This window comes from Vombatus ursinus, unplaced genomic scaffold (genome assembly GCF_900497805.2).
Source record: "Vombatus ursinus unplaced genomic scaffold, bare-nosed wombat genome assembly UNPS02005236.1, whole genome shotgun sequence".
NCBI classification, from domain to species: domain Eukaryota; kingdom Metazoa; phylum Chordata; class Mammalia; order Diprotodontia; family Vombatidae; genus Vombatus; species Vombatus ursinus.
The window spans coordinates 836,380-858,230 of record NW_020945014.1 but is presented as its reverse complement, the minus strand read 5'-3'; the positions used below and the strand labels follow the sequence as shown (position 1 = coordinate 858,230).

General features: G+C 40.4%; 1 protein-coding gene across 1 annotated transcript in view; it reads right to left on the bottom strand.

Moving 5' to 3' along the window:
• The window catches only part of LOC114030388 (maestro heat-like repeat family member 5), a 93,194-nt gene extending 71,585 nt beyond the window's left edge, over positions 1–21,609 (bottom strand). Inside the window, exons 1-4 of the mRNA XM_027845192.1 lie at positions 21,444–21,609; positions 17,392–17,540; positions 8,986–9,078; positions 1,694–1,810 (exon numbers count right to left, since the gene is read on the bottom strand). Coding sequence (XP_027700993.1) covers positions 1,694–1,810; positions 8,986–9,078; positions 17,392–17,540; positions 21,444–21,594 — 510 coding nt within the window. The 5' untranslated portion in view covers positions 21,595–21,609. The remainder of the gene's footprint in view (positions 1–1,693; positions 1,811–8,985; positions 9,079–17,391; positions 17,541–21,443) is intronic.
• Positions 21,610–21,851: the final 242 nt, after the last annotated feature.

The following is a 21,851-nucleotide window of genomic DNA, read 5'->3' as shown; positions in this document are numbered from 1 at the left end:
GTTCCTTTATTACTGTGTATTTTTTGGTCGGATCTAATCTGTACAACTTCCCCACCATCTGTTTATTGTTTTGATTGGATGAATGGGCTCACTCACAATTCATGTTGGTCTTTTAACCCAGTGTTTTTGGTGAGAGGGAGCTAAGCTGGTAATATATTCCATTATTCTCCTCTTAAGAGCAATCAAGGATATGCCTTTTATGCTGGACCTATTATACCCTTAGGCTTACAGATATTTGAGGAAGAGATAGGCAAGAAAAGGAACAAAACCCAAGCCACAGCCTCTTTCTGCTCCCTACAAAGACAGAAATCACAGGTTCCCTTGGCGTGGGGTAGGCCAGATCCCAGATCACATACATATATATGTGTGTGTGTGTGTGTGTGTGTGTGTGTGTGTGTGTGTATGTATGCATGTATGTATATATGTATGTATGTATGTAGTAAGGAATGTATATATCAATGCCACATGTCAACCAAGACATCTTTTTTGTATTTAGACATCAATCACATATATACTTTATAGAAGAATAATAATGATAAGAACTCATATTTATATAATACTTTAAGGTTTTACAAAACATTTTCCCTCAGAACACTGTGAGAAAGGGAATGCAAATATTATCCCCTTTTTAGATTCAGAGAGGTTAAAGGACTAGCTAGCCTATAGCCACATAATTAATGAATGTTGGAGCTAGGATTCAGACTTAGAAGGCCATGTAGTATAGTGAAAAGAATTGTGGACCTAGCTAAAGTTCAAGGAATTCCAGGTTTAAATTCTGTCTCAGGAATTTGATAACTATGTAAGCATGGGAAAACCAATCAATCTCTAGAGTCACTTAATCTTATTTGTCTATAAAATAAGGGTGATGATAATATTTTACCTACTATAAGGTTCAAATGATACAAGATATATCAGTTATTGTTGATTACAATGTCAGTTATTATTGTTGTTATTCCCATATGACCTGTCTCCAAGTCCAACACTTTCTAACATACAGCCCTTCAGAGATGCTAATAATAATAATTCCCACTCTGAAGTGTAGTTCTCACAATAAACCTATGAGGAAGGCAGTACAAATTTTATATCCATTTTAGAGATGAGGAAATTGAGTCTCACTCAGAGAGATGTAGTGACTTGCCCCAGGTCACACAGATAATAAGTGACAGCCTTGGGGATGATCTCAGGTCAAGATTCTTTCTCCTTTGTGTGCTACCTCCAAACCCAGACACACCCTAGGCATTCAACACCAGGTTTAAACATGATCATTCCTTAAATGGTACTGTTTATGGGTGACTCTAATTTGTCGTAAAATAAGGACCACAAAGGGGAGAATATTCTGAAATTAAAAGAATGTGTATTTATTTTTTTGAATTGACACCTTTTGTTTTTTATAACATTTTTTAAAATTATGTCCCTTCCCTCTCCCTTCCCCAGTAAGCTTTTCCTTGTAATAAGGGTCCAGGGAGAGACAGTTCTAAAAAACCAACCACTGCATCTACCTCATCTGTGTATGTAACATTTCTTACCCATCATCTAGCACCTCTGCATTGAGCAGACAAAGGTGTGGACATTTATTTTCTTAAAATCATATTCTGAAGCATGCCTTGTTGCCCTCTGTCTGTTGCCCCCTCAGCAGCTGCCTCCTTTATCTCCTCTTTTCCCACCTCTGATCTCAGGAGCTGCTGTCACTCACCTCTCGTTGGAAGGCTGTCTGGTGAGACAGCTCTAGGAGAGCAAACAAGTGTTTCTTCACTTTTATGTTCTCCAAGGATTCTCTGAGGACCAATCCGTAACAGTAAAAGAGAAATTTCTGGACATTCAGGAAAGGGAAAAAGAAAAGAAAGAAGATTCTGTTAGCCAAGTTGTGGGACAATGAGCAACCCCATTCGGATCCCGCCCTTTATGAAGGGGAGGATGGCAAAAGGCTCAAAGTAGACAAAATTGGACAAGAGCACTGGCCCCTTCAATCTCCCTTCATTATATTTCCCTACACACCCCATCCTACCCCTATGTCTCATCCCTGTGGAGCCCATAGGAAAGACAGGGAAACCAGATGTTGGCAGAGGGGAGGAAAGACAACATTCTAGGCAAGGGGAACAACAGTCAGTGAAAAGGCAAAGAGTCAGGAGACTGGTAGGCCCGTGGGAACAATAGAAAGAAAGGCCAATGTAGCAGAAGGGAATAAAGTATAGGAAGACTAGAAAGATGGCAAGGGTCCAGGATGTGAAGGGCTTTAAAAGCCAAATATAAGATGTTATATTTGATTTTATATGTTGATAGGGAGTGATTTGACTTCATTGAGTAGGAGGTAGGGTGACATGGTCAGATCTGTGCTTTAGGAAGATCATTTTGTCAGCTGAGTGGAGGATGGGCTTGAGTGTGGAAACCCTGGAGACTGGAAAACCAATCCCATGGCTCTTGTAGTGGTCCAAGTGTGAGGTGATGAAGATTTGTGTATGCTGGTGGTGGTAATGAGAGTGAAGAGAAAAGGCTTTACAAGAGATGTTGTGAGGTGACAAATGACAAGACCTGACAATAGATGTGGGGTTAGTTTGCATGAGGAGTTGAGGATGACATGTAGGTTGTATCATGAATGGAAAGAAAATGGTGTCTTTGACAGAAATGGGGAAGCTGAGAAGAAAAGAAAATTGTCTTTACCTTCATCCCATTCTCATTTTTTGGAGTTGATAACACATTGCAGTGGGTCAGTTTGCAGATGGTACAATTGCTTATTTTTTCATCTTTATCCTTATAATTTTGTGCTGTAGACATTTGATTTTGAAATAACTCAAGCATCGGAAGCCATTGGCTTTCTGTCATTTTCTTTTTGTACCTTTTTGGATTCTCACCTTGGCAGCACTTTCTGGTTCTCTTTTTAGCTCTCTACAATACATCTCACATACATAACCTTTTCTTTACTCAAATGACCTCCACCTGAATGAAAGTCATTATCACTTCTTCCTCAGACTGCTACAGAGGCCTCCTCATTGGTCTCCCTGCCTCATGTTTCTCTTCTCTCTGATGCATTCACATAACTGTGAACATAATAGTCCTAAGTAGAGGTCTAAATATGAGCCTTCCTTGTCACTCCTCTTTCTTCATACTTGGACACTATGACTCAGCTGCCATCTTTCCCTGGAACTTCTTTCCTCATCCTGGAACATTCTTCTACCATGCCAGTTCCTTCCCGTCATTGATGAGTTCTTTCTGGGGCCTCCATTTTGGGGATAGGTTCAGGCCTATTCATTTCTCTCCCAGTGCACTTCAGACTTTGCAATCATGCCTCTACACAAATATCTTCTCTCTCTCCCTCTCCTGCCCATCCTGCACTTTTCAACTCTCTTTTATGTGCTGTCTTCCCGCATTTGAATGTAACCTCCTGGAGGGCAGGAATTGTCTTTATTTTTGTTCATGTTTACCATATATCCTGAGCACAGAGACTGGTACATGTTAAACACTTAATAAATGATTCTTGTCTTCTTGCTTTGCCTTGCCTTGCCTTGCTCAAAAACTCTAATCTATAGGCTTCTCTGTTTGATCTTTAAAACCCTTTATGGCCTGCTCCCACCTTTCCAGGCACAGCATACACTGTGCCCCTTCAGGTCCCTTATGACCGAGCTACACTGGCCTCCAGTTATTTCTCATATATACCATTCCACCGCTTTCTCTTTGCCTTTGCACCTGTTACCTAAAATGCATTCTTTCCTCACCTATGCCTCTTCAAATCCCTAGTTTCCTTCATAGTTCAGTTCAAATTTCTTCTCCTACATGAAACCATTCCTGATCCTCCCAGTTGCTGGAGTCTCCACCCTCCCCCAAATTACTTTGCATTGTTTTCCTTACAGAATTTAAACTAATAAAGGACAAAGACTGTTTAATTTTTGTTTTTGTATCCCCAACCTCAAGCATAGTCACTAGAATATAATAGGCACTTAATTTATTAATTGATTTTCAAGAAATTATTCAAGATATAGAGGTGTGAGACCTCTGATTAATCTATCAGCCTTTTGTCTCTTTCATTTATTAATTCCAAGCCATATTTCTAACCTATTTGTCACTGTCCTATACCTATATTCACAATTTAGTCACTTGAGAGTATGTTGACTCGGTTTGGAAAGTTTTATTTGTCTCTGGGACTACACTCAAAGACTTTCCAGCTTTTTGCAATTTGATAGAGCCTGTGTACTCTGCTAACATAGCTTTCAAGGACCCAGGGTCACCTCCATGCTACAAAAAAGCATCAGAGGGTCAAACTTAGAGTGGTAATTTAAATGTAAGTTGTTATTTTAATTCAGAAGGAGACTATGCTCCCATATCTGCTATGCAAGCCATAAGAGACTCTAATGGCAGAACTTGTAGTCCAGGGATAAAGGAGGTAAGGATAGTGACATGGTAGGCCAGAGGGATCTATTTAGGGAAGCAGGTTATATTATTTAACCGTGGCAGCAATATATTCCACCTGCAATCAAGGTTGAACCATTGTAAAATGATAATCTTGTCAAAAGTTGTCTCTCTGGATGTCCCAAGTAGAATATAACTTCCTTCTACAGCTAGAACATCATCTTTTCCCTCTCCTTTGGTACCCTTCAACCCTATTCAGGCACTCTATTTCTGATTTTGCAACTAAGCCTTCTCTCAGGAAATGCTCCATCCTTACTTATTGACTCTTTAGGGTGACTGTCCCTCTTCAGTCTCTCCCAGGATCCTTGGCATTTTGAATTTCACCTTTCATGTGGATGTCCCAATGACATCTTAAACTCATCATGTCCAAAAACATAATTCATCACCTTCTCTCTCTATAGCTTTTCCTTTCTCCAATTTCCCTATTTCTATTAATGATTCCATTATCCTTCCAGTCATCTAGGCTCAAAACCTCGTAGTAATCCCTTTCTGTCTCACCCCACATCCAATTGTGTCCTATCAATTTTCTACTTCTAGAATATCTCCAGGATTTGCCCCTTGATCTCTATACACACTGCTTCCACTCTAGCTCAAACCTTCATTCCCTCTCAGTCAGATTCTTATAATAACTGCCTAAATGGCCTTTCTTTCTCTAGTCTTTGCACTCTCTGGTACAGCCTTCCTATAGGTACAAAAACATTCTTCCAAAACACAAGTATGACTATGTCATTTCCCTGCTCAAAATGCTTCCTTGACTCCTTATTATGTATAAGATAAACTATGAATTCCTTACACCCTCCAGAGTTTACCCTCAGTCAACACTTCCAGCTTTAGTTGACATTACTTTCTTTCATTCTCACTACTTTTTAGCTGAATAGTATTACTAGCTCCCAGTTTATGTCCTGCTCACTCTTACCCCCTTATGTTCACATAGGCCATTTTTTATGTCTGAAATACACTCCTTTCTCACTTCCTTGTTGATACACTTCCTTTCTTGCAAAAACAATGCATGTAGGGCCCTCCTTCATGAGGCTGTCAATGATTATGCTGGCTGAAAATGATTTCCCCTCTTAGCTTAATTTATCCATGTTGCTCTTTGGTCCCTGTCATATTTTACCTTGTGTCAAACTTATTTGCATACATGTTGTATGTTGCCCTAATAGAGGGGAAAATGTACTGTTATTTTTAAAAATCTTCCCATCCCCAACACTAAGCATGGTGCATTGCACTTAATAAATAGGTTCTTCATATTTATTTGTTGAATTGAATTGAGTTACAATAATCAATCACCAAACACTTCTTGAGTAACCATTTTATGTCAAGCACTGTATAGAGTGGGGGTGGAGGTAGAACAAGTACAAAATTAAGACAGTGCCAGTGCCCAGAGGAGCTTATATTTTATCAAGTGAGACAACACATAAATAAGTACATGTAAAATATATGTAAAACAAATACAAAATAATGGTTTTGGGGGATGGCACTAGCAACTAGGTCATAAAATAAGTCTTCAGATAAAAGGTAACCTTTCAGCAAAAGTTTTTTTTTCCTTTAGCATTAGTGCTTTTTTGCTTCTCTTTTAGATTATCCTTTATGTCTGTGTATTTGCATTTTCATTCAATTATTTTCTCTTGTTTCTTTGGCAAGACTTGCCACTGTGGATTCAGATTTTTCTACTCTGCTAATTTCTGCTCTGCAGGACAAAAATTCTGTTTCCACAATTTTTATCTCTCTTTAAGCCACTCAGGGACATCCTGTTATGGTTCCATCCCCTTTTGGGAATCCACAGGGTCCTCTACCTCATCATATATTGATTCATTTTTCTTTGTCTGGCAATATTTATTCATAGACATCTGGGACTAACTGAACAGACCTGGAGGTTATATTACCTTGTGTTATTAATATCTTTCCTGGTGGATCTGTTTATGTTCAAGGTCTTGAATGAATTTGCTTGCTCCTGAGATATTTCCTTGGTAAATTTGGTTTCTTTCCCTTGTATCCCCCTATTACTCACTTTCTGAGTCCTTCCCTTTCATTGTGGTTTCCCTGGAGGATGGACTTCAAAGCTGCCTCAGCCTTCTCCCATGCTGGGTAATTCACAATTCACTGGTTTGTCTCTGCTCCAAGTTCCCAAGTGGGATAAAACCGATGCCTAATAGATGCTAGCCCTCTTTTCCTTAGGCTTAGTGGAGTGTTATATGCTCACAGTAATGCCCTGGTTTTCTCCCTCAGTTTTTTAGATGAGCTCATTTGCACCACAGAGCATCATTGTACTGCAGGCCCACACAGAACAAGTTTCTGTCTTCTGATTTGGGGGCAGGGGGTAGGGTTAGGAGAGGGGAGGAATGTGAGCAACATTAAGTTGTATTGCAAACCTGCAAGCCTTTGTCTCAACTTGTTCAGGGAATTAGCCTTCTCTGCTGTTAGATGATTGGGTTGTTACCTCCTTAGGGTTCTTGATGTCATAGCCTTGGAGACATCAAATATTGCATTATCTCTTGCACATAGTTCCTATTTTGGAGAGGTTTGGGAGGCTGTGAAGATTGAAGAAAGTGCCTAATTCTCCATCTTGTTTGATCACATGACCCAGAGTTGAGCAGAGCATTGAAGAAAGCAAAGGATTCTAAGAAGTAGAAGTAGTGGGCAGCTAAGTGGTGCAGTGGATAGAACACTGGCCCTGGACTTAGGAGGACCTGAGTTCAAATCCAGCCTCAGACTCATAACGCTGACCAGCTGTGACTTTGGGCAAGTCACTTAACCCTAACTGCCTCACCAAAAAAAAAAAAAAAAAGAAGAAGAAGAAGAAAAAGTAGAAGTGACAAAGAAATACATTCCAGGCCTTGAGGACAACCATTGCAAAGGTACAGAGACAAAAGATGGAGTGTGGAGTATGAGGAACAGCAAGCAGGCAGTTGGGTGAAGCCATAAGATGCAAGAAGGTAAATAATATATAGTAAGACTGAAAATCCAGGCTAAGAAGGGTTTTAAAAGCCAAACAGTTTATCCCAATGGCAATAGGGAGAATGTGTAGAAAGAAAAGATAAAGATGGCCTAGGATAGAGCCTTGGGGAACACCCAGGCAGGGGACATGATATGAAAGATAAGCCAGCAAAGGAGACTGACAAGCAGCCAGACAGGTTGAAGATCCAAGGGAAGTTAGTTCCAGGATGACCTAGAGAAGAAAGAAGTAAAGATATAATTTCAGAGAGACCTGGAAAACTTTTATAAACTGATGCAGAGTGAAATAAGCAGAACCAGAACAATTTATACTATAACATCAATATTGTAAAAATGAATAATGCTGAAAGACTGAAGAATTTTGCTGTCCCAAATAATCAACTATGATTCTAGAGGACTGATGGAGAGAACATGGTCTACTTCATGACAGAGAGAGAATGGTCTAATATGTAGAATAAATGCATTTTTGGATGTGGCAAATGTGGACATTTGTTTTGCTTGGTAATGCTTATATGATTCAAGTTTTCTTTCTTCCTTCTTTCTTTTCTTTCTTTCTTTTTTTCTTCCTTTTCTCTTTATTTCCCTCTCTCTCTCTCTCTTCCTTCCTTCCTTCCTTTCTTTTCTTTTTTCTTGTGAATGAGGAGAGGTGAGAGGGAGAAAAAAAGAAATGTATGAAAAGGAGAGAAAAAGCAAGAATGCTCAACAGTGACAAATGCTGCAGATAGTTTGAAAAAGATAAGGACTGAGAAACTTAGGGTGGGGAACCTGCAGTTTTGAGGTCACACATGGCCCTCCAGGTCCTCAAGTGCAGCCCTGTGGCTGAATCCAAATTTCACAGAACAAATCCCCTTGATAAAAGCATTTGTTCTGTAAAACTTGGACTCAGTCAAAAGTCCGTACCCAAGGACCTAAAAGGCCATATGTGGCCTTGAGGCCACAGGATGTCCACCCCTGGGCCAGACTCAGCAATTAAGAGGTCACTGGTAATTACTCAATTATGCAGGGCTCTAGATACACATAGTGCTTTCCTCTCAACAATCCTGTGAGGTAGGAAGTGTATATATTATTATCCCCATTTAAAATCTCAGGAAACTGAGGCTCAGAGAAGTTAATTTGACTTGCCCCAAATTGACAGCCAAAAAGTCATAAACTCAGTCAGGCCTTCTGACTATAAGATAATGTTGTCTGTCTTCCAATCTATGTGCTTCTGTTCCTCTGATTTTGCCTGTCTTGGTTGCCTTTTCTTCTCCCCTCTGTCTATCTAAATCCGACTAACCTCCATGGCCCCCAGTTTCACTTTCCCCAAGAAGCTTTCCTAGTCTGCAACTGCCCTTGATGACCTTCTGTCTCTATCATTTCTACAACACTTACAATCCATGCCACATCATGGACTATTTCATTATGTCCTACCTTTTATTGTTCTCTCCTTGTTTTTCTGTGTGTGTTTTGTCTCCCTAGATAAACTGGTAGTTTCCTGAGGGTAGGACTCAGGCCTTCTTGTTCTCCGTGCTCTCTCCCTAAGCTCCTTTGCCTTCCAGTCCCTCCATTCCCTAACATAGGGCCAGGGCCAGGCACACAGGAAGCTCTCCACGTTTGATGGTTGATTAGGCCTCCAGCCTTACCGCTTACCTTGTCCAGGGAATTCGTAGATTCTGTCATTGTGGAAATGAGATCCTGGAGATAGGTGTCAAAAACTCCTAATGAGATGAACTCAGATTCTACCTGTGGGCCAAGCACATGCCTAATAATAACAATAACAACTAACATTTATATAGCACTAGTACTATGTGGCACTTACAAAATGTTTTACGTATGTTATCTCATTTGAAACTCACAATAACCCTGAGAGGTAGGTGCTATTATTACCCCAGTTTTACATATGAGGGAAAAGAGGCTGAGATGGGTTAACTGACTTGCCCAGAGTCACACTAGTAAGTGTTTGAAATAGGATTTGAAGTCAAGGCGTCAAGACCAGTGATCTATACACTACTCTATCTACTCAGGTGCCTACTAAGCAAGTGCTATACAGCCTTAGCCTATCACTAGGAATCTCTGGGAGACTATGCAAAGTCAAGCTGCCTGTTTCAAGTTTTCTAATTCTCTACTAAAGCGCCTACTTTGTTTGCTACTTTGTCTAGCCATTTTCAGTTGTATCTGACTTTTCATGACTCCTTTTGGGGTTTTCTTGGCAAAGATACTCCAGCAGTTTGCCATTTCCTTCTCCAGCTCATTTTACAGATGAGGAAACTGAGGCAAACAAGGTTAAGTGACTTACCCAGGTTCACACAGCTAATATGTGTCCGATATCAGAACCCAGTCATCTTGACGCTAGGTTTGGTGCTCTACCCACTACACCACCTAGCTGCCCACCACATCACTGTGGTCCCCAAGAACTATAAGTATGAGACCTGAAAGGAGCCTGGGAAAGATGTCATGTAGCCCAATCTCCATAATATTTAAGGGAGAGGAAACTGAGGTCCAGAAAAGGGAAGTTACTTAACCCAAAGTCATAGACACGCCAGAAATAGGATTCTGGCTCCAGATCTAACACTCTATGCATGACTTGCTGTGCTACTTCTTAGTCTTAGACTGAAAAACATTTGGCATTCTTGAGTTGGATGATAATAGGAAACAGGCTGGAAGTTTATTAGTTCATGAAGGAGATAAAGAGGAGGAAAAGCACACAAATGTTGTCATACCCTATACGCTCAGCCTCATGATTCCTCTTCAGTTCCAAGAGACAGTTAAGTGCCTGCTAGTTCACATAAACCATTATCTCCCTTATGCCTGCTATTTCAGGGTGCAGTTCTTTTACCCTAATGTACTCGGAAAAATAACTGACACACTAGATGGCAAGATCCTAAAAGAGACTGATGGGCAAGAACATCAGGCTGAATTTAACAAGGATGAATGTAAAGTCCTACATTTGGATCCAAAATATCTACTTCACAAGTAGAAGATAAGAGAGGAATGTTTAGATAACAAAAACGAACTAGGAGCTTTAGTGGGCTACAAGGTCAATATAAGTCAATAGTGTAATATGGCAACGAAAAGAGTTAATGCAATCTTGACCTGAATTAAGAGGTGCATTGCTTATAGTGTACTCTGGAAGAACACATCTCAGAGAATAATAGAACTTTTGAGTTCAAAATATTTTCTAGTCCAACCTATTCTTGAAAAAAAAATTCTCATTAAAACACCCTCCTCTGGACACTCACCAGTATTTCAAGCTCTTTCCCAAACTATGGCATACAGTACCGATCCTGATACTCCAGATTTGGTATGAGCAGGGCAAAGTATAGCAGAACTCCCACCTCCTTATCCTAGGAATATTCTTATCCCTCAGGTCAAGATCACATTTGCTCTTTTGGATAGCATATCATACTGTTGGCTTATATAGTCATCAAAAACAAGAACAGAAACAAATAAAAAAACTTCAGTTTATTAATCTGGCACCATAGAGGGAATAAATCTGTCCAACTTAGCAAGGCTGGTCCCCAAACGACAGTCACAAACTATGCTGCTAAACACAGACTCCTAGGTCTTTCCACCTTGACCTAATATAGCTTGTCTTTCATTTGGGATAGCCTTCAAAAACTCCATGGCAGGGTCAACTCCATGCCATAATGAGACATTAGAGAAGGACTTTAGTTCAGGCTTGATGAGAGCATAGTTTAGGCAGAAGTTCCCAAAGTGGGCAATACCGCCTCCTCGGGAGTTGCTGGAATGATCCAGGGGAGAGGTAGTAGCCTTGGGTGTAATTGTGGGGCATCATATAAAAGAAAGGGGGTGGTGGAAGCATAAGGAAAGAAGAGAAGAAAATTCTAAAAAACCATTTGTATATGTTTCATCTGTTGTGTAACAGAGTTAAAGTTGTAGTGATTACATTATTTTCCAAATAAGCACACAAAATGCAAGTTATAACTAATCAGTGGTCAAGTCCACAGACAGGTCTTAACAAGCAAGTGTTGGCAGGTGGGTGGGTCACACATTGTCAGGAAGTCCAGCATGCATCAGCAGGAATATGTGCGTGTAATGACTTGTTTACAGTATGACATTATACAGTTAAATGAGGCAATATTGCATCATCAAAATTTCAATGCAGGAAAAATCCACAAATTTACAGTAAATTATTAAATTTAAGATGTGTCATTTTTTAAAAAAATTTCTATTTTTTGAAATGATGCAAATTAAAAAAAAAAGTTAAAGGATTAAAGAAAGTAGATTTCCAGGGGGCATTGAGTAATTTTTTTTCCATAAAGGGGGCAGTAGGCCAAATAAGTTTGGGAACTTCTGGTCTAGAGGAAAAAGCACTGTCTGTGGATCACTCTTGGCTCTGCCACTTAATTGCTGTATATTCTTGGGCAAACCCCTTTAAGTTCTCAACCCCAAATTCTTCATCTGTAAAATGGGAACAATAATATTATACTAATTACAGCACGAGGTTTTATTGAAAAAATAATTTGTATATCTTAATGAGCTACATAAGTTGTTATTACCATCTATAAAATGAGACTAATAATATTTTATTTCCGTGAAGGTAAGGGATTAGATGAGATAGTCTTCTGAGGTCCTTTCCTCCTTGATTTTGTGAAATGACTGAAGATTACCCCTTTAAGGATTATCCACACAGTGACTTCACTTTATGAATATAGATAATTGAGCTCTTTTACCCTAAAACTGCTTTATTTTTTATTTATTTTCTATGCATCTCATTTATTTATTTATTGCTTGTTTGTTTTCCATGTTTCTTATTCTTCCTTATCTTCAAACATTCTGTTTGGCAGCAAGAGAAGGAACTCCTGTCTCACTTGTGGTTTCGCATCCCTAATGCTTAACATTTGAGGAGGGGGTGTCTAGAACTATAATTTCATTCGTGATTACAATTCCTACTGAGGAAACTCCTTCTACCAATGCAAATTAGCAACCTTCCTGCGATTTATAGTCTTAGAGAATGGTGTGAGGTGCTAAAAGTTTAAGGGATTTTCCCAAGGTCACTTAGCCAGTGTGCATCGGAGGTGACAATTGAACCCAGGTCTTCTCGAGTATGAGGCTGAGGCTAAGACCAACTCTCTATCCACTCTCCCACATTGTCTCTCATCTGGTACATAGAAGGAACTTCATAAATGCTTGTTAATTGATTGAGTTGACCTCTATAGATGGGATCAAGCACCATCTGAGGTGGAAACAGCCACACAATCAAATCACAGTTTTCAAATTGGAAGGTACCTTAGAAGTCGTCTAGTTGTACAAGTGCATCATTTTACAGATGATAAAATTGAGGCCTAGATAGGAGAAATGACTTATCCAAGATGACACAAGCAGTAAATAGGAAAGCTGGCATTCAAACTCAACTCTCTGAGCTTCTTTCTCTATACCATGCTCTGTCTTTTATTAGCCTCTTTGAGGGGAACCATTGAGTTGTCCTTCTGTTTAGCTACAACTTGGATGTTTCCTGAATTTTTTTATAGCAAGAATGTCAATATAGCTACAGCTCAGTTCCTGTAGTTATTATCAACTTGTTAGTCACTGAACAAAGATCACACATCAACCGTACTAACAATTAAGTTAATGTTGGTACAGTCTAAAAATGGTATGGTAGCCACTTGTGTTCCCATTCCCACCGTTCTACCACAGTCATTATAGAAGTGGATAGAGAGTCATTTTGGCTTCATGGTCACCAAGGCCAAAAAATTAATTGCTGTTCAGTTGTATCCAACTGTTTTTCACCCCGTGGACAATATCATGCTAGTACTATCCATGGGGTTTTCTTGGCAAGGATACTGGAATGGTTCACCAGTTCCTTCTCCAGAGGCAAGCAGAGGTTAAGTGACTTGCCCAGGGTCACATAGCCAGTAAGTTCCTGAGGCCAGATTTGAACTCAGGTCTTCCTGACTCCAGGGCCAACACTCTATCCACTGAGCCATCTAGCTACCTTATAAAAATTAATTACCTAGTTGTGAGATTCTGATGATGAACTAGGCTGAACTTCAGAGAGCTGGCAGTCTGTCACCTCAAAGAGGTCTGACCGTGGATGTCTCATAGGGCTCTGTCCTGCACCCGCTTCTCTTCTCCCACTATACTACTTCACTTGATGATCTCATAGGCTTCTAATTACTGTCTCTAATGATGATTCTCAAATCTAACTTTCCTGCCCCAAAGTCTTTACTGACCTCTAATCTCATATCTCTAACTGCCTTCCAGACAGCAGGATGTACAGTAGACATCTTAAACTCAATATGTCCAAAACCAAAATCATTATCTTTCCCCCTTTGGGTAGGTAGATGCCATAGTGGATAGACTGCCAGGGCTAGAGTCAAGAAGACTTGCCTTCAAATCCAGCCTCAAATACTAACGAGCTGTTTGACCCTGGGCAAATCACTTAACCCTGTTTGCCTCGGTTTCTTCAATTGTAAAATGAGCTGAAGAAGGAAATAGCGAACCATTCCAGTATTTTTTCCAAGAAAAACCCAAATGGAGTCATGAAGAGTTGGACATGACTGAACAATCACAGCAAAACACTCCCCTACCTTTCCTGTTACGGTAGAAGGGAACACTATCCCCCCAGGGCCTCAGGCTCACAACCTAGGAGTCACCCGAGATTCCTTACTATCTCTCACCCCAATGCTCCAATCCAATCTGCTGCCAACGCCTGTAGATTTTACCTTTGCAACTCCTCTTGACCATCCCCGCCCCCCTTCTTTTCTCGGATGCTGCTACCTCTCTAAGGCAGGCGCTCATCATCTCATGGCTAATTATTACAATAGCTGCTAGAGGGTCTGCCTGCTTCAAGTCTCTCCCCACTCTAATCCGTCCTGCATTCAGCCACTGAAGTAATTTTCCTAAAACACAAGTCTGATCTCCCTCCTTTCCCCTCCCTGCCCTCACCCCATAAACTCCAGTGGCTTCCTGTTGCCTCCAGGATCAAATATAAAATCCCCTGTTTGATGTTCAAAGCCCTTCATAACCCAGACCCCTCCTACCTCTCCAGTTTTCTTACGCTCGATTCCCTGACACACAGTCTTCGATCCTGCGACGCTGGTCTCCTGGCTGTTTCACAAACAAGATGCTCCATCCCTCAGCTCCAGGCTTTTCTCCGGCTGTCCCCCAGGCCTAGAATGCTCTCCCTCTTCATCTCTGCCTCCTGGCTTCCCTGGCTTCCTTTAAATCTCAATTAAAAGCTCATCTTCTATAGGAAGTCTTTCCCAACCCTTCTTAATTCTAATGCCTTCTCTCTTTTAATTATTTTCTATTTATCCTGTACATAGCTTGTTTACACATATTTCTCTGCTTATTGTCTCCCTCATTAGACTGTGAACTCCTTCAGGGTAGGGACTGGTTTGTTTCTTTGTTGTTGTTTGTTTTTCTCTTTTTATATTTATGTAGTAAATATTTAATAAATGTTTAATGACTGACTCGTTTGTCCTTTGTTTTCAAAAAGGACCAATGACATCACAGGCTGATGTCTTGATTCCAGCATGAACTGGATTTGAGTGAGGCAAAATGGCACGAGGTCATCAGCCCCATTCTCTCTTCCAAAGTCATTGAAGTCCAAGGACAGGACAAAAATCAGGACAACTAGCAATGTCCTGCAATGCAGTGGATGACCTTGGCAACTTTGATGTCTGACCAAGCTCTAAGCGCTCCTTCATGGCCATTGGAACAAATCGTTCTCACCTGTCATTCTGCTAAGGAAGTCTTCACGTGTTCAGGGTAGACACCCCCCTAAGTCACTGAAGAGTTTGAGGCCTGTCAGTTACCCTCAACTTGATTTAGCCTGTCTGCTGAGACGGTTTACCAGGATGTGGCCTCTGAGTATGTGTGCTACAGCTCCTTAGAGCCACAGATGAGAGTGGAGTGCCAGGCAGACACCAAGGTGGATGAGCAGCCCTGAAAAAGGCTCGGCACCCCTCACACCAGAGCTGCTGGTCCTCCTTGAACACCCTCTATACCCCAACTGACTAACAGGGTCTACAATCTGCTGCTGGCATAGCCTTTAAGAATTCAGGGTCAGCACCACAACAATAACAATAACACTTATCATCTAGAAAGTGCTTTAGGACTATCATGAGCTTTACATATAACACTTCACTGGATCCTCACAAAAACTGTAGAGCAAGTAGTACAAATACTATTATTTTCAGTTTGCACATGAGGAAATGGAGGCTCAGAAAGGTTCAGTGACTTGCCCAGGATCATACAGTTAAAAAGTGTCATTTGAACCCAGAAGGTTGCCCAAAATGACGCTTCCATTAGAGCCAAAGAGGATGGGCTGATTGTGAGCTTATGGGAAGCATGCTGGAATGAAATAATGTCCTTTCTCAGTTGTCTCAGACCTAATCATATCTTAGTTCTCTTTAGGAGCTAAAGACAGTAGTAGAGATAATTGAAAGGGGAAGAAAAAGTTTGGATCATCTGAAATATTGAATTTATGTCCAAATCTTATGACCAGATTAATGCTAGAAGGAACCTTAGAGGTCATCTTGTCCAAACCCTTTCATTTTTTAGATTAGGAAGCTGAGGTCCAGACAGGGGAAAGGCCTTTCACAAGGTCACACAGCTGCCAATGCCTAGAATTCAAGCTCCCCATTCCTAATTACAGACAAGATTTAAAAGAATTCGTAGGAGGAAGGCAGGGCCTACACTCCTTTTTTCCCTCCTCTTTGGCCAGCTTTGCCCTAGAAATGTTCACTTTTCACAAAAGGTGCTCAAAATGTATTTTAAATAGTGCTGATTGAAGAAAGCCTGGGGGATCATGGAATTTTAAAAGAGTTAGCTCTATGATGTATTCTTGACATGGTGCTGCTCCATTGGGAAGGTAGCATGTCATTTAGGAAAAAAGCATCAGGCAAATATTGTTAATTTGCTAAGACATGTTGGAAAAGTGATTTAATCTTTCTGTGATTCAGTTTCCTCATCCATAAAATAAGAGGAATGTACTAGGTGCTCTCTAAGGTTCTTTCCAATGCAGATACTATATAATCCAACTTCCTTGTTTAGTCAGACTAAGCTATTGACTGACTATGTGACCTAGAGCAAGTCATTTACCTTCTCTGGGCCTTAAACTCTTAATGTGTAAAATGAAGTGACTGGACCAAGCGAATTCTAAAATCCTTTCTGGCACTTACGTTCTCTTCTTTCATCTGATCTTCTCCCAATATCAGATGCCCCCGATGGTGGCTTCCCTGACCTGGCATTCCACCACAGCCTCCACTCAGCAGCCTGTCAATATTACTCAGCAACCAATATTGTCAAGTGTTTTAAGGATTGCTGTATTGAGAGACTAGGCCCGTTGTACTTGACTGTGAGCAGTGATGGAAACAGCAGAGGCAGAGTGTGATCCAATGTAAAAATCTAAGTAAGCTATACCCAATGAAACAAGGTCTCAGGAGGCCTATGATTTTACAGGGAACCTCTCTCAGCCACCAGAGGTTTATCAGCAAGGCTTTTCCATCCAGGCTTGTTCCTCATAACTGGAGGATTTTAGGCAGAAGTGGGATGACTTCTTATTAGGGATGTTATAAACCAGATTCATGCTTTGGGTAAAAATTAAACTAGAAACTTCCTGAGCTCCCAACAAGCCCTGGCATTCTAGGATTCCAGGGGTAACAAGGTGGTACAGCAGTTAGAGTGCTGAATCTGGAGTTAGGAAGAACTGAATTCGAATCCCCCCTCAGATACTAGCTGTATGACCCCAGACAAGTCATTTAACCTCTATCTGCTCAACTTTCTTTATCTGTAAAATAGGGATGATAATAATAGCACTTACCTCCCAGAGCTGAGGATCAAATGAGATAATATTTATAAAGCATTTTGCAAAACTTAAAGAATTACGTAAATGCTAGCCATAGCTATTCATCTATATCTGAAAATACAGAGAAAAGCTATGATGTAGGCCAGGAAAGTTTGGGAGGAGGAGGGATAAGCCTGGGAATCATGAACATGCCAAGGAGGAAGGCTCAGGGAAGGGAGGTTAGGGTCGGGGGAAGGCAGCAAGGAGGTTAGTCAAATCAAGCCAAGCTGTCTTTATCCTACCTCCAGATAATCCTTGATGTGACGCTGGATAGACTCCAGCACCAAAGTCTTCTCAATATGCGTCAATGATTGAATTTTAGACACAAGTAACTGCTCCCAGGAGGGCTGGGCACTGAACAGATTTTCAAAGGATGAATTGCTATCCAATCCTGAAGCAGAAAGACAATTATAATAACAATGACAACAGTTCATAGAAGTGAAGGTGAAAAGGGGCCTTTGTGGAATGCTTATTTCAATCCCTTCATTTTACAGAATAAAAAAAAATTAAAGCCAAGGGTATAACTCACCCAAAGGCACACAAATGACAAGTGTTGGATCCAGTATTCAAACCCTGTTCTTCTAACTCAAAATCTATTACATTTTCCCCACTACACCATTACTATCAATTCAACAATATTTATGAAGTATATCCCATGTTCAAGGGCTTCCACAAAATCCTTCTCTGATGCCTCATCATGTTATGATGACAATGACCGTAGGCACCAGAAAGCTATTTCACTAAAGTACAAGCTCTAGCTTGCATTCTACCATGCTGGTTCTACCATGCTGGAAAAGCTTTGGATATAGCCCCAGTAATAAACCAAGTCATTCTCTAAGGACCAGCCTTGCTAATTACAGAAATGGCATATAACTAGTAGGTAGGTCACCTAATGATGAAACTTTTTGATCATGCCAACTCATAAAACAATTTAAAATGTCTATTAAAAATGGTCCACAGTTGTGTGCAATTGCTTTACATTCTGTAGTGATGGTGTCAGAGCGAAAGAAAAAGCAACAGAAAGTGGTAAGAATCACACTGGTTTCAGCCTGTCAAAAAACTTCACTTGGACTGTTGGTACCCTAAAGATAAGATCCTTGTCCAATGACAAATGGGTGGATATATCAATGGAGGGGTTGGATACTATCAGTCTTGACACTCTTACTGTAAATAAAACCAGAAGGAAAAAAGAAGCGGAAGCTGAATGGAAGGATGGTTCACAGTTGTTCCTTGGGGAGGCAAATAAAGGAGTTGGTGGGATGGGTTATCGTGTACTCAGAAACTACAAGAAATGTTATTTCCTGGGACACTTGATAATGACATATTGCACTCCTCATAATACACATTTGCAAAAACACCATCATGAAAATAATTGCAGTTTATGCCCCAGCATCTGTTCCTTAAGATGAAAGGGTAGAGAAATTCTACAAAGAACTTACGACGCTCCAAATCAAGTCAACATCATTGATACTTCATAACTTCAATGCAAAGGTGGAAAAAAGTGAGGATGAGAAGAAATATATAGGAAAGTTGTTGTTGTTGTTGTTATTGTTGATTTTCAAAGAAGACCCATGACTTCATGGGGTGATGTCTTGACTTGCATGTGAATTATATTTAAGTGAGGCACAAAGTCAGCCTCACTTTTTCTTAGAGAGTCATCAAAGTCCAGTGGCAGAACACAAGAAAGATAGTGAGCGATAGCTCCAGATGCAGTGGATGACCTTGGCATCTCCGATGCCTGACCAAGCTCTAAGCACTCCACTGCACCTGCTTCAGCAGCCTTCATGGCCGTTGGAACAAATTGTTCTTATCCACCCATTCTGCTGGGGGAAATCCTCATATCTTGATGTAGACATTCCCCTAACTCATCTATGGGTTTGAAACCCATCAGTTACCTCAACCTGGTTTAGTTCATCTGCTGAGATGGTTTTACTGTGGTGTGGCTGTTGTGCCTATTACAGCTTCTTAGAGTCACAGGTCAGAGTTGTGTGAAAGGTAGACACTAAAGATGGGTGAACAGCCCTGAAGAGGGGCTCAGCAAATCCTCACAGTGGAGGGAAAGATGCCAAAGGGATGCAAAAAATCTTGAACCTTATTAATGCTAAAAAAAGGTGACTGAAAGTGCATCAGTATTTACAGACCTATATACCTTCATATATATACATATATAATATATATACATATATTATATATATATACACATACATACATGGGAAAGAAATGAGCAGGCCTTCACAAGGAAAATTCAACAATGTACTACTTTATTTCTATCTCGCAATTAACTTGAAGCAGTTAGTTGGTGCAGTAAATAGAGTATAGGTCCTGGAGTCAGGAAGACCTGAGGTTATATCCAGCCTTAGCCAGTTAACTAGTTGTGTGACCTTGAACAAGTCATTTAAACTCTGCTTGGTTCACCTTTCTCATCTGTAGAATGGAGATAGTAATAGTACCTATTTCCCAAGCTTGTTGTGAGGATCAAATGAGATATTATTTCTAAAGTGCTTTGTAAACCTTAAAGAGCTATATAAATGCTAGCTAATATTATTATTAAATCAAAGAGTCATTTCAGTATTGATTTGTGCAAGACATTTGACTATGCTGGAGGTAGAAAGATGCAAAACAACTTGGTCATTGCCCTTAAGGATTTTACAATTCATTCATTTGAAAAACATTGAGTAAAAGCCCATAGCATGCAAAGAACTGTCCTTAACACTAAGGGAATATATAGTTTAGGTGAGACATAGGCCTTAGAGTCTTTGAGAAGGCAAAAGAAGTATGATGTAAGTTAAGATATGATAAAGGTAAAGGAACAATCCAAGCAAAGTGCTTAGGAATTTGAAGAGGGAGAGACCACTTGCAGCTGAAGTAATGCAGTGAGAAGATCAGTGGATTTAATATCAGGTAAGAGCTCAACTCCTAGCTCTAACATATATTACCTGTGACCCTAGAAAAGTCCCCTAGCATTGATGGAATAGTAAGGAAACTGGACAAAGTGATCTCTGAAGTCCATTCCAATTCTCCGTACTATGTCCTGAGATCCTAGACTTCATGGAGAAAGGGAAAATGATGATGATGGCAACAACAAAGATGGTGATGATGATCTCTTGAATGTGTGTAATACTATATACTTGTATGTATTTCTTTGGATCTGGGGATTTTAACAATCTATCAGTACAGACTATAACACAGAGATGCCTTTTCATCCCATGTAATTTTTATGCATCCCTTCCCATGAATCCTCCATAGACAATCTGACCTAACACACTGGAAGTTTCCCTCCAGATCCTTTAATATTTCTAGGTAACAGAGCAACATTTGGGGGTATGAAGGTGGACAAAAAGGACTGTGGCAAAAGGAAAGGAATGCAGACAGAAAACATTTGACTCCATCATTTTGTCATAGACTAGTTTTGGTGACAGTCAAAGTGCTTAGTTGACTATGAGAAGACAATGTGACACCCTCTCCCCAAAAAGCTCCCCCTTGCCTCCCATGGTACCATGGGAGGGTATCTCTTCTCTGATTTGCAACTTCATTCATGTGAAATGACTCTAGAAGCCTGCTGGGAAGAGCAGTAATAGTACTTATTTCATTTCCCTAGGATTCTATTATTTCATTGATATTGGTATCCTCTCTAATACAAACACTAAGTCTGTAATATGTAGATGGTCTTTGAGAGTCATCACAAGCAAAAGCTTCATTCCCATGAGACCAAACTAGCGACGAGCTTTCTGAACTTAGGCTGTTCCTGCACACAATCTGTCACTAGCTTATAGAATCACTTGCATTTCTATAACACTTTGTGGTTCACAAGAATGTTATGAGTTAATTCATAACTCTATGAGAAAACTGAAATCCAGAGAAGTAAAGGTACTTTTCCAAGGTCATGCAGCTAGAAAGTGGCATGGGAAGGATGAGAATCCAAGTCTTCTGGTCATTAGTCTAGGGCAGGTTTCTAAGAAGGGAAATTTAAGTGCCTGGTGGCCAGTTGGTCAATGCTTCAAATTATCCCTTGATAACTCTTAGACAAGAGTCAAATGATCATGGAAAATGACCAGGAAATACCATTAACCTAATGTGATCTCGACTTGAGGCAACCTACCAATTCCTAAGAGTTACCCTAATCTGCCTAGGTATTGAAGGTACCTTTTAGAATAAAAATCTCCCTGGGAGAGAATTTCACAAGAAAGCGTCATCAGCCAAGAAATTGCAAGCATGACATCTTCAACAATATAACCCTTCAAATATTTGAAGAGGTCAGCACACACCCACACACAGACACAAACACACTTCTTACCAATGTCCCCAATTTCTTTCTCCTGTGGTTTCTCCTGCTGCAGGTCCAAGGTGGGAGAGAGACGATTGGACCTCCAGAGATAGGACTTCCAGAGGTGGAACCTCCGTCGGTAATGAGATGGTTGTGGAACTTCACTTTCCGTCGCCAACATTGTTGGAAGTTTTCCTGTTGGTCGGCAGACAGAGGGTTGAGGAGTGGCTAGTGCAATATTACATGAGGGACAGCAGATCCAGAAATTATGCTTCTATCTGAATGAAAAGATCATCTACCATTGGCCATTTCCTTCTCCAGTCTATCTTACAGATAAGGAAACTGAAGCAAATAGGGTTAAGTGACTTGCCCAGGGTCACACAGCTAGTATGAGTCTGAGGCTGGATTTGAACTCAGGAAGGTGAGCCTTCCTGACTC